At 39.9% G+C, this 12,460-nt stretch overlaps 1 protein-coding gene across 1 annotated transcript in view; it reads right to left on the reverse strand.

The window, feature by feature from the left end:
- The window catches only part of ttc7b (tetratricopeptide repeat domain 7B), a 44,669-nt gene that overhangs the window by 30,788 nt on the left and 1,421 nt on the right, over positions 1-12,460 (reverse strand). Inside the window, exons 3-7 of the mRNA XM_073869731.1 lie at positions 12,279-12,447; positions 8,410-8,543; positions 5,042-5,163; positions 2,110-2,188; positions 209-378 (exon numbers count right to left, since the gene is read on the reverse strand). Coding sequence (XP_073725832.1) covers positions 209-378; positions 2,110-2,188; positions 5,042-5,163; positions 8,410-8,543; positions 12,279-12,447 — 674 coding nt within the window. The remainder of the gene's footprint in view (positions 1-208; positions 379-2,109; positions 2,189-5,041; positions 5,164-8,409; positions 8,544-12,278; positions 12,448-12,460) is intronic.

Raw genomic sequence — 12,460 nt, forward strand, 5'->3', positions numbered from 1 at the left:
GTTAAATATTAAGTAATATGGAGGGAGATTTTAAAACAAATCAAATTTCATGGTAGGCGGGGTTACCCATCACTATACAACACCATTCCTGGTTATACCACGCAGTTAGATATGCCATTGTACGGTTCAAAAGAGAAAAAACAGAGGTAAGGTTTCATGACAGAGAGTAAGACAGGAGATGAAAACAGGACAAAGGGACGTGTCTTACTTATCTCCCGAGTAGATACGTGGGCGTCGGCTAAGGGCGTAGTCCTTGATGGGGGTGGGTCTGAGTGGATCATCCAGAGGGGACTGGTGAGGTGGATCTTCCAGTGGGTTCCAATAACTCTGTTCACACATACCCCTCAGCAAGATCTCTGCTAGCTGCCTGGCAATAGTCTAAACACAAATGCACACCATTTATTAAAGCCTGAATTTGATGCAGAACCTACGTTAGACTGATCATTCTGAAATAAGCAATATTTATGGTTAGTATATGGCAGGAGTTTTCAAACTGTGGATTTCGACCCACTTCGGGTCACACATATAGGCTGTATAAAACAAAGATGCAGTTTCCGTGACTTCACCCTTTGGTTTCTGAAGAGCATTTTTGAAGCCCAAAGTGGGTGGAGCGCATTACTTCCAGATAACCAAAAAGGCAAAGAGGCAGAATGTGGGTGGAGCTGAGGTGCCTGGTTGTTGAAACCACGCCCCACCCAGCTCCGCGACAGTGATAGCAGGGACAATCCACCCGTCACTCCCTTAATTATGCAGAACTTTAAAGGGACACTCAACTTTTTTTGAAAATATACTCATTTTCCAGCTCCCCTAGGATTAAACATTTGGTTTTTACCGTTTTGTAATCCATTCAGCCGATCTCCGGGTCTGGCGGTACCACTTTTAGCATAGCTTAGCATAATCCATTGAATCTGATTAGACCATTTAGCATCAGGCTTAAAAATACCCAAAGAGTTTGGATATTTTTCCTATTTAAAACTTGACCCTTCTGTAGTGACATCGTGTACTAAGACCGACGGAAAAAGAAAAGTTGCGAATTTCTAGGCAGATATGGTTAGGAAATATACTCTCATTCAGGCGTAATAATCAAGGATTTTGCTGCCGTAACATGGCTGCAGCAGGTGCAATGATATTACGCAGGACCCGAAATTAGTCCCCTTGTTAACTTTCAATAGCAGGGGACTATTTTCGGGCACTGCGTAATATCATTGCGCCTCCTGCAGCCACAGTAAGGCAGCAAAGTTCTTGATTATTACGCCAGAATGAGAGTATAGCTCATAGCCATATCGGCCTAAATTGTTTTTGCAACTTTTAATTTTCCGTCGGTCTTAGTACACAATGCAACCACAGAAGAGTCAAGCCTCAAATAAAAAAAAATATTGAAACTCTTTGGTCATTTTTGAGCGCGACGCCAACGGTCCAATCAGACTCAATGGATTATGCTAACTAAGCTATGCTAAAAGTGGTACCGCCAGACCCAGAAATTGGCTGAATGGATTCCAAAACGGTAAAAATCGGATGTTTAACTCTAGGGAAGCTGGAAAATTAGCACATTTAAAAAAAAGTGGAGTGTCCCTTTAAGGCATAAAATATTTCAAATGGATGAGTTTTGAAAATTTTCTCCCCTTAAAGTTAGCATGAAGGGCAAAATTAGCTATATAGACCAAAACCAATTTTGAACCAGGCTCAAAAATAAATTCTGCTGTAAAGTCATTTTAGCATGGAGGGTCAAGGGGATTTACTCCCTTTTGGAGCCTGTCTCTAGTGGCCAGTCGATGAATTGCAGTTTCTTCCGTGTTGGATCCACAGTGGGATCACGGTGGGTCAAGCCAAAAATGTTTAGTTCAATCAATCACTTGCAACGACAATGGTTTTGATATCTTACCGTAAGGTATTTTGGTATTGCAATAAATCTCATATTTCTTTCACACAATGACAAAGAACACAAAACTAAAAGTGAATGTATGTGTATAGCTTTCCCCCATATTTCCATTTATCAAAATATCTTGGCGGGTCTTGAGAAAGATTGTCCCAAATGAGAAAGTCTGTGACACCCCAATATATAGGATCTAATGTTCATCAATGACATAAACACACATGAACATTCCTCACCATACGAAGATTCTGAGTGGTCCTGGTCTCAACGGCTCGGAGAATTTCTCGGAAACGGCCGACACCTCGGGTCAGGTTACTGCAGTAATGGGAAAATGGAGGGAAACGAGGAAAAGAGATCCATTAAATCACCTCTAGAGATCCCAAGCAACCTGACAGCTGACATCAACAAACCTCACATCAACTCTAATCATCCGTCGCTCTTCTTTGCAAACTCGCAAACACAACAAACACACGGCCTACGGCCAGGTCAGAAGTCTCTTTATGATTTAAAGAGCTTCAGCATCAAACACTCAGCAGACAGTAAGTAATCAGAGCCTGTAGGGTATATCGACTACACCAGATGAATACAGTGCATTTAACATTAACACCTATCTGAATTGGCCACAGGTTGTGAATGTGATCGTATGCAAATGACTGGAGTCAATAATCTCCATTAATGACTGCAGGGCTTTCAAACATACTCCTAAACACATAAACATGTGTTTGCAATCGAATCAAAAGGAAACATACCTTACAGCTGTTGAGGTGTGATGTATAGCAATAATGCATTTTAATGAATAAGCCCCGTAAGATGAGGCTGGAAAGAAAAAAAATTAACTTTGGAAACAGTTTACATTTAATGTCTATAGTATTCCGATATCACACCAAAAGCAGTAAAATATATCGTTTTAACATCAACATTGCAATGTGAGCATGCGCAATAGTCACATTGCATAACGTGCAATGTAGTAAGATAAACATATATAAATCTATAATATGTATATATTTATTTATGCATAGCATTATACCTTTCTGATATAGAGTAATTCTCAGATTTTTTTTGTTCTTCGAAACAATGTCTTATTTTCCATGATGATGCAGTCAAAGTTATACTTAAATATTTAATTCTTCTTAAAATAAATTTTTATTGCATCTTAAATCATCTTATAGTTTTCATACCACAATATACAATACATCTCAGGGAAAAAATACTGCGATGCGGGTTTTCCACTAAACCGTACAGCCCTAAGAAGGGTACACAAATATATGACCCTTTATGGTTTGCGTGCGGCATGAGGTTTGAATCATTCATGGGCCTAACAGATACATTTCCCACAATGCACCACTGCAGTGGTCATATTTCACACAGATGCATTACAAGCACTGACAGACGCCCCACCTGCACCCGCACAAATAAACAATAGTGCAGACACAAGCTCACATTTGCATTTATAAGACCTCCACATATTTCACAGGAGAGATGCCAACCATTAAAATAAGACAGCAAAACAGATAAATGCACCTCTAGTTCGCACTCCACACTGGGCAACAGGACAAAACAGAACACAGGAACAGGATGAGAAATTGATAACTTTCGTTTCTCTTTATTCAAACTCTCCTCCTAACAGCAACAATTTGGCTTAGTTGAAATCAGAAAAAAATCTCATAAGCAGAAACTCAATGTGTCTAACAAATAGCGCTTCTTTTTGGAAAATGCACAGAGGACTCATTGGATTTCATTGGAGTTTGCAACGTTAATAATGTAATATTCTAACTAGGGCTGCATAGCGATTAATCGCGACTAATCATTTGCAGAATAAAAGTTTTTGCTTACATCATATATCTGTGTGAACTGTGTATAATAATTCTGTAGATACAAGCACACACACATGCACGTAAACGTTTAGGAAATATTTATATCTGTATATACATTTTTATAATTATATATAATTTACATTATGTATATATAAATACGAATAATTGATATATAAATATATTTTTTTTCTTAAAATTATACCTGCACGTTTATGTATTTATTTTTACATAATTATTATACACAGTACACACACATATATGATGTAAACAAAAACCTTTATTCTGCAAACGATTAGTTGCGATTAATCGCTATGCAGCCCTAATTCTAACATTCATAAAACTGTCCATATTTAGACTTAATTTTCTTAAAGGTCAATTCATTGAAATGCATTCTGGGATTGCATTCTCGTCATGCAGCCATAACCCTGAAGTATAGGGGTTACAAAAATCAGGCGAACAAACAGTGCTCACGTACTATTCTGATATCATTATACGCAAACCCTCGCGTACGTGTAAAAACGGAACTATACTTCTGGCTTTGTACCGTGGTCACACCGGACTTTCAGCATGCAAATTTATACCTTGCGTATATGGGCAGCAACTGGATATATCACATCACATGCTAAAGTGTTATTTATAGCATTATTTTATTTTATTGTATAAAACAACATTGTGGGATACTGATATTATTAGTTTTTACCTAATAATAGATTACCTCTTCTGGTCTACATACTTCTTACTTAGTTTGCAGCACTTCGACATCAGCGCACAATAACATCATCACTCCTAACTACTCCCAACTTCTGTCAATATTACTGCACCAGAGGTCAAAGTGCTACAAACTAAGTGCTCTTCCACCATACAATATAGTTTTCATTTTTTATCCGCTTAAAAAAATCACCACGTTTTATTTTGTGCCACCATACTTACTCGTGTAATTACATATGTAACAGTCTTTAAATAGGGAAAACATGGAAGGGTTTGGTGGCTTCTAAATTCATCCCTGTTTGGATCCTAAGGAATAAATGGGGCTAGGCTAAATGCTAACACATTCACGACGCGCTGCACAAAGATTAACTGCACGCATTGAAAAAAGATAGGTGTCTATTAATTTGTCTAAGTTGAGGTAAAAACATAGTAAAATATAAAAAAAATTGTTGTTCACCTTTAAGAACACCTTTCTCCAACTCAGCTTTGACATTTATGCTATGCTTCAATCGGATTAAATTCAGTCGAACATAAAAAATGTTGTGCATGTAAGCATAGCCAGACCTTTGGCAAGCATTTAGTCAAAGGTAATGCAAGACTGCACTGCAGAGAATTTAAATGCATATGTACATTAAAAAAAACTCACCCATTTTTGAAGTGGATAACATGAGCCCTCTGAAGTCCAGTTTCAAGGAAGTAGCCGAGTTCCTGCTCCTGTGAGACCGGACCTGGCTTTGGACTGCGGTTCTGAATGCCAGCACTGAGGGCCTGACAACAAGAGAACTCTCTTAATGTAAATTTTCATCAACACAAGATCAATCTATCATTCCTGGTCACTGGAGATGTTATGCTGCGTTCAGACCAGCTGCGGTAGAGGCGTGAAGCGCGAGTGATTTCAACGTTACGTCAATGTGAAGACGCATTGACGCGCGTCTGGAGGTCTCGCGGCGCGAATGAGGCATTTAGTGCGGTGCGGTAGACGCAATTCCGCCTCCTTCGAGCGAATTGAGCGTTGCCACAGCAAATGCACGAGTTGAAAAATTTGAACTTTGGAGGAAAACATGCCGCTTTACCAATCAGGAGCTTGCTCTAGTAGTAGTGATGTGATTACAGAAAGCGAGCGGAGTCGCAGTAGCCCCTACCATGATGCGAATTTCCGGTTGAAAGTCTCGATGACTAGAATTTCACGCGCAGCTTTCACACGCGAATGAAGCGAGTAAACTCAGAGGGCCCTATTTTAACGATCTAAGCGCATTGTCTAAAGCGCACAGTGCAACGTCTAAATGGGCGTGTCCGAATCCACTTTTGCTAATTTAACAGCGGGAAAAATGGTTTGTGCGCCGAGCGCATGGTCGAAAAGGGTTGGTACCATTTTTTTAATGAGAAATGAGAGAATTTCGGGTGTAACGTGCCATAAACCAATGAGAGTCTCAGCTCTCATCCCCTTTAAAAGCCTGTTGCGCTGGCGCTATGTCTAATCCCTATTTAGATGACGGACTTTGTAAACTGAAAAACTAAGCAGAGGAAGAAGATCCCCAGTTTAAGATTAATGTTAAATAATTGTGTTGTTTTCACTTGTATTGAAATTGTTATTTTTTGGATTAAAACCTTTAAAACCCCTTTCTTTTAATCATGGAAGTAAAAAAGCAGTTTTATAGTTGCTTTAAATGTATGGCTATCCAATATCATCAAAAAATAATTTACAAGTATGTAAGAAAAGGTTTGTACTCTAAAAGTACTTTATTTGTAACAAACAGGAGATAAAGAATTTACAAACGGCTCTCCTTTCAGTCTCCAAACGAGATTTTTTAAGCATTACTTAAAAAAATTTCTCATCTCACCATATCCACAGGTACAGAGTCATCATATACAAAGAATCCGTGAGGTAGCATTTAAAAAAACATTTAAAAACAGATACATTTGTTTAAAGCAAAGCATTTATTTACTTATCAGGCTGCAGGTGAAGCAGCTCTTTGTACCTTCTAACGTCTCATAATTAGTCCTCATTTATGTCCAAAAGACTTAATAATAATATTTTACATTCAATCCTTTAATCTTTCGTATTTAAAAGCGTTTTTGTGCTGCTGCGCATTCATGTCTTTGTTAAGCAAACCCGCGTTGTCGTCCCGTTTAGGCGCATATTACTAATGCGCTGTTTAAATAACAAAAAAATATATATTGCGCCATTGACTTTAGACTAGGTTTTTGTTGGTCAATGGTGTAGTCTATTTTAGTTGCCTCAAAATAGCAACGCGCCAACAATGCGCCTGAACACACCTCGTTTTCAGACCAGAACGCCCATGCATTTGCTTTTTAAACAACGCGGCGCTAAACGTGAAAATTATAATTGCGCAGGGTGTAAAATAGCAAATTACACTTGCGTCGCGCATTGCGCTGCATTGCGCCGGGTGTAAGATAGAGCCCAGAATGTTTAAGCGTCAAACTAGACGCGGTAGACGCGATTTTGACGCCTCAAACGCGGCTGGTGTGAACCCACGGTTACACTTTCTGAGGTTTTCATCAAATATGACCCTGTCTGAGAAATCCAGGCTAAAGCATCAAAGTTAGATTTTAATCATTGATTTAAGTCTTTGACGTGATCTTAGTCAGTAAAACAGCAAATCACCAAAAAAAGAAAAAGAAAAAACTTTTAGCATATCTGAAAAAGAAGCAAAGATTTGTTTACTATATTCAGGGATAAATTTGGACAGGATGGTGGTTTGGATGCAGTGAACTTTTTTCCTACCTGTGAAGGTCAAACCTAAAACTTCAGCTGCACTTAAAAAATGCAGCGTCAACACTGCAGCAGAACACAAGCTTTCCTCTTTTGCCATCACTCACATCCCAATCTCTCTCTCTCTCTCTCTCTCTCTCTCTCTCTCTCTCTCTCTCTCTCTCTCTCTTCCCAACTAAATCACAAGCAGTAAATAAATAGTGAACACTATCCAGGGGAATTAATCTGTGCGCTACTTTTACAAATAGATTGTTTAAAACAATCCACAGTAGAGACATGAACTTTGACCTGTTACAGGCTTTCACTGTGAATTGAATTTCACAGATAGTACAGAAAGACAAAGTCAATGGACGGCTGCCCCTCATTCTGCAGCAGTGCTGTGCAATTCTGTCCTCTGCTACAAAATCAAGGTATCTGACTGATAAATCAGGAACAAAACAAAAATGGGATAGAGACGTCCTAAAAAGAACCCTACAACCACACAGCAACACGACGCTGGAGGTAATAAATATGACCCAGCCTGTGAAAACCTAGCTAAAGTAATTTTTTGTGATTTACTGTTTTCTACATAAAATCATACATACATTCTGTGAAAATATAACATTAGCCCTATTCGGATTGATACATTTAATATTGACGAAGTATGTAAAAGATTAATATTAATAAGTAAAATCAAACTTTGATGCTCCTAATCTCATCATTAGATTAAGACTAACCTGGATTTCACAGACAGGATCACTTATTTACTAATGCATTGCAATTCTTTCTGAGAAGATTCTGGATCAGTGCATTCAAATTCACACTACTATACTTTTATTAAAGGCGGAGTGCACAATGTTTGAAAGCCAATGCTGATATTTGAAATCACCTAAACAAACACGCCCCTACCCCAATAGAATCTGGACCTTCTTTTAAAAGACCCGCCCCACACATACGCATTACGCAACCCCGGCAAGGATGTTGGTTAGTAGACACGCCCCTTACTGCTGAATGGCTACAAGTGTGTTTTGGTAGTCAACCCGTCTCCTTTTCCAAAGTGTTTTTCAAACATTGTGCACTCCGCCTTTAACAATGGATTGTCAAATAAAATTAAAAAACATGCACAATACTATATACCAAAATGTATCAGATAAATCGACATGATATTGATTATTGTTGGCGAACAGTTATGAATGTGAATCGTTGGATCATGAATCTAATACTGGGATCCCAATGTCTGGAACGCTGGACCTATCTGACATCAATATCATTCTTCCAGAACAACATGAAAGCTGAAATACCTTTTCTACTTCCTGGAGATAAAGCAAGGCGATGTCTCCAGATTTCTCATAGCAAGTGATGATCTCCTTGTCTCCGTCAGCATTGCGATTGGACAGTGATGGGGATGCTGCAGGTACCTTTTCCAGACAAAGTCCTACGAAAAATCAATAGCAGAAAAAGACTCAAAAAAGGGCTGTTTTAATGTATTACAAGGCTCAGTGGGATCTTTCTTTATATGAAGAGCTCAGATGTTAAACGCTCGAAGTTTGTCTGACATGTTTTCTTGTAAATTAGCATATTTTATCAGACTCTTACTGTGGGTTCACACCAGAAGCGAGTTCAACGATTTGCGCGAGTAGATTACATACAAAGTCAATGCAAAGACGTGATCAGACGTGTCCTCACATGGGGCGATGCGACTGACGTGATATTGGACGTGCTATTTGCCTTAAACATGTCTTCGCGCAAGTTGAAAATATTCAACTAGAGCAAAAATTTCCCATGACACGCAAGTAATGTTGAGCGAGTAACACGATGCCTCGCGTTTGGTGTGTACGTAGCATTATGTAGCATTCACACCAGATGCGGAAAAGGCGGCAAGCGCAAGTGATTTACATGTTAAGTCAATGCAAAGATGCGAATAGGCATCCTGCATCACGGTACGTGTGAATGGTGTGAAACGCGCGGATATTCGTGCAGCGTTAACCAATCAGGAGCTTGCTCTAGTAGTCACGTGATTACAGGGAGCGAGCGAAGCCACAGAAGTCGTTCCCATGATGCGAATTTCTGCGTGAATGTCTCGAATGAATAGAATTTCACGCGCGAATTAAGGGAGTAAACTCAAAATGTTCAAGCGTCCAACTATGCGCGAACAGCGCGTTTTTGCCGCCTCTGCTGGTGTATACGCCACATTAAAGCCACGATATGTAGGATTTTCACCACTAGAGGTCACTATTAGACTATAACAATGGCAAAGTTTTTTGGCGTGATGAAGGAGAGTGGAACGATGGGAGATGTTGTTTTCACAGGTAAAATTCAATGATTAAATTCAGTTCACTAATGAACCACTTCAAAGACTTTTAAAGGTCCAACGGCTCAGTCCATAGCTCACCCCTCCCTTTCAAAAAGCATAGTGAAGCTACGGTAGCCACCACAGGACAAACACGTCATCGCCTGAGACAACGCAGTGACAAAACACGTCATTCTATAGAGAAGTTTGTCCGTTTAGGGCTACTGTAGAAACATGACAGTGACTTCCATGTAAGGGGACCTGGGGCGTATGTAGATAAAAGCGGCTCATTCTGAGGTATTAAAAACAATACAGTTCATTTTGTAAGGTCTTTATACACCACTAATAATATAGTTATGTATATTTTATTGCATTTCTGTCAAGAGATCCTCTTAAAGGTTACACGATGCAACTTTAAGGTTTATTCATTATTCATTCTGAACGTGATGTGCTTCGTACAGTATATCTAACCCAGGTTTCCTTCCTTTGTTACTGCAGGACAAAGCAAGTCCAACCCTGAAATATACATGTGTAAGAAAATCAAAGACCTCAGACAAACCAGAAAAGCTTTAAATGTTTTAGCACCAGTGACGCTGGATCCCATTGCCTCGTCTGGGAGTGCATGAGGAGAAACAGGCCAAAGGCAACGCTCGGGTGGCCGGTAAACATGATGAGAGTTGTTTGTTTGGCTGCTGTTAGTATTGAGTTCTCAGCACTGAAAAACGTTTCATGATAGTATGGCTTTGTGACGGGAAACAGAAACTGTAGCCCTACTAAATACTCTTCACACGGCATTAATAATAGATAACGTTGTCGGAGCCGATGGTGTAGTGGGCAGTGCTCCGACATATGGTGCAGAATGCAGATGCACTTTCGGTGACCAGAGTTCGAATTCCAGCTCAAGGTCCTTTGCCGATCCCATACCCCTCTCCCCACCCTGTACTTTCAAGTCCTCTCCTGTGATACTGTACATCTAATAAAGGCGAAAATGGCCTTTATTAAATAGGAAAAATGAACTCTTTTCCCGCCAGCATTTTAAAAAAGTTGCCAGCTAGCGCAAGCATTTGTTATGATTTTATGAAGTTCAATGCCTTCCAAAAATGTTCTTCTTTAAAGGAACAGCATGTAAGAAATGTATATCAATTAATCATAAAATTGCCCTGATATGTCACTAGACATTAAAAATAATTTTCATTTCAAATACTTATATCACTGACAACAGTGACTGATGTTTATGTTGTCATTTTGTGTATTGGCCACCAGTTGTGTGATTGCAGTACCAGTTTTAGCCACAAGTTTTGTGATTGCAATACCAGTTTTGGCCACAATCCTAAATACTGTTCGCACAAATAGCGCACATTGACCATTGCCATGGCAAACGTGCGAGTTGAAAATTTTAAACTTTGGTGGAAAAACGCGCCGCGTTAACCAATCAGGAGCTTGCTCTAGTAGTGACGTGATTACAGAGTCCCAGAATCCCCTGCCATGACGCGAATTTCCGTGTGAATGTCTCAATGACTAGAATTTCATGCGCAGCTTCAATTGTGAATGAAACGAGTAACGTCAAAGTGTAGTAGACGCGGCAGATGCGAATTTGACGCCTCAAATGCGGCTGGTGTAAACCCACGGTAAGAGATAAGGAGGCAAGGATGTTAAAGGTGAAGATGTTTATCCATATCGGCCCTTCCCAAACTATGGGCCGTAGCCTCTTGGTGTAGCAGTATTAAAGGGGGGGTATGGCCTAGGCTGAATCAAAAATGTATATTTAATTAAAATCACAATGATGAATATTATACATTGCACCTCCTGTTACTTCACCAGAATATGTTTTGCAGATTTTATGGTAGTGCATGTGATAATTCACACTAACTCGCACAAGAAGTAAACAACCAAGACAAAATAAAGATGGAAGCCTTGGAGCTTTTCACCTCTGAATCTCTGGACTTGGTGATGCTACTGGTGCTAATAAAAAACACGCTTTACCTCTAAATAAAGTTAAATGTCATGACTAAGCAGGGCTGTGGGATTTATATGGACTTGTTGTTCCACACCAATGCCCAAAGGGAAGCAGCAAAAAAAAAAACAGACTAGGAAGCGTGTATCTGTGTAAGATCTCTTCGCCTGCTACACGGAAAGACCTGAACTTAACCTGGAAGCTCTCCTGACACACATACAGTAACATTTTCATCTGTCTCTCATGGCCTAAAGTCTGCTGCGTTTCTCTATTCTCTATATTCCCTATTTGCCTTTATAGGTTTAAAGACCCATTATACTAGCCAGATCCTAGACAAGCCCCATTACTGCAACCAAGCTCTTTAATGACCTGTATAACAGCTGCTGTAAATCTTGCGCCCTAGAACAGTCTGTCACGGGCATCTCACAGCACCGAGAGGGTGATTATTATAATTCTGGATGAGGGTTTAATACATACAGGAGAAAAGCAAGAGGTGTCAGCGAGATGACACAAACATGTGTACATGTGCGATTGCTAAAAAGCCTAGCAACCACCCTCCGTAAAGGCAGCTGTCACTCGTGGAAATGCTACAAGATGATTGGATGAGACGGGCTCTGTGCCACCCTGCAGTTTTCTCCCTGTGCCTCAGTGAACCTTTGATCCGTCAGAAGTCTGATCAAAGACCTCACGCTGCGGTACTGGCAAACATTTACTGTGCTTGGTATTAAAAGTCTGTGTGTGTGTTCTTCCAGAGCAAAATTTAGTACCAAACACACTTTTTACTGCAGAGCATCACACATTCAATGAGCAACTCAATGCTGCCACCCAAAGGTCACAAAGTGAACTGCAGGAAATTATGCAGCAGCTGGCCATAGTTTAAACAAAACTAAAATCCAGAAGTGCTAAATAATTAAGATCTATCTCACCTTTAGTAGCATAGGCCTCTGCGATCATGGAAAGTCTGTACACCGGAGAGCCAACAAGTTGAAGTTCATCCAGATTCACACGGCCATACTGATTCAGTGCTTCTCCATAATCGCCCTCCACATAACACAGCTTACCCATAATCAGACTGGCTTCTTGCATGTATTCAGGCTGAGAGAGAGAA

This window comes from Misgurnus anguillicaudatus, chromosome 7 (genome assembly GCF_027580225.2).
Source record: "Misgurnus anguillicaudatus chromosome 7, ASM2758022v2, whole genome shotgun sequence".
Classification (NCBI taxonomy): domain Eukaryota; kingdom Metazoa; phylum Chordata; class Actinopteri; order Cypriniformes; family Cobitidae; genus Misgurnus; species Misgurnus anguillicaudatus.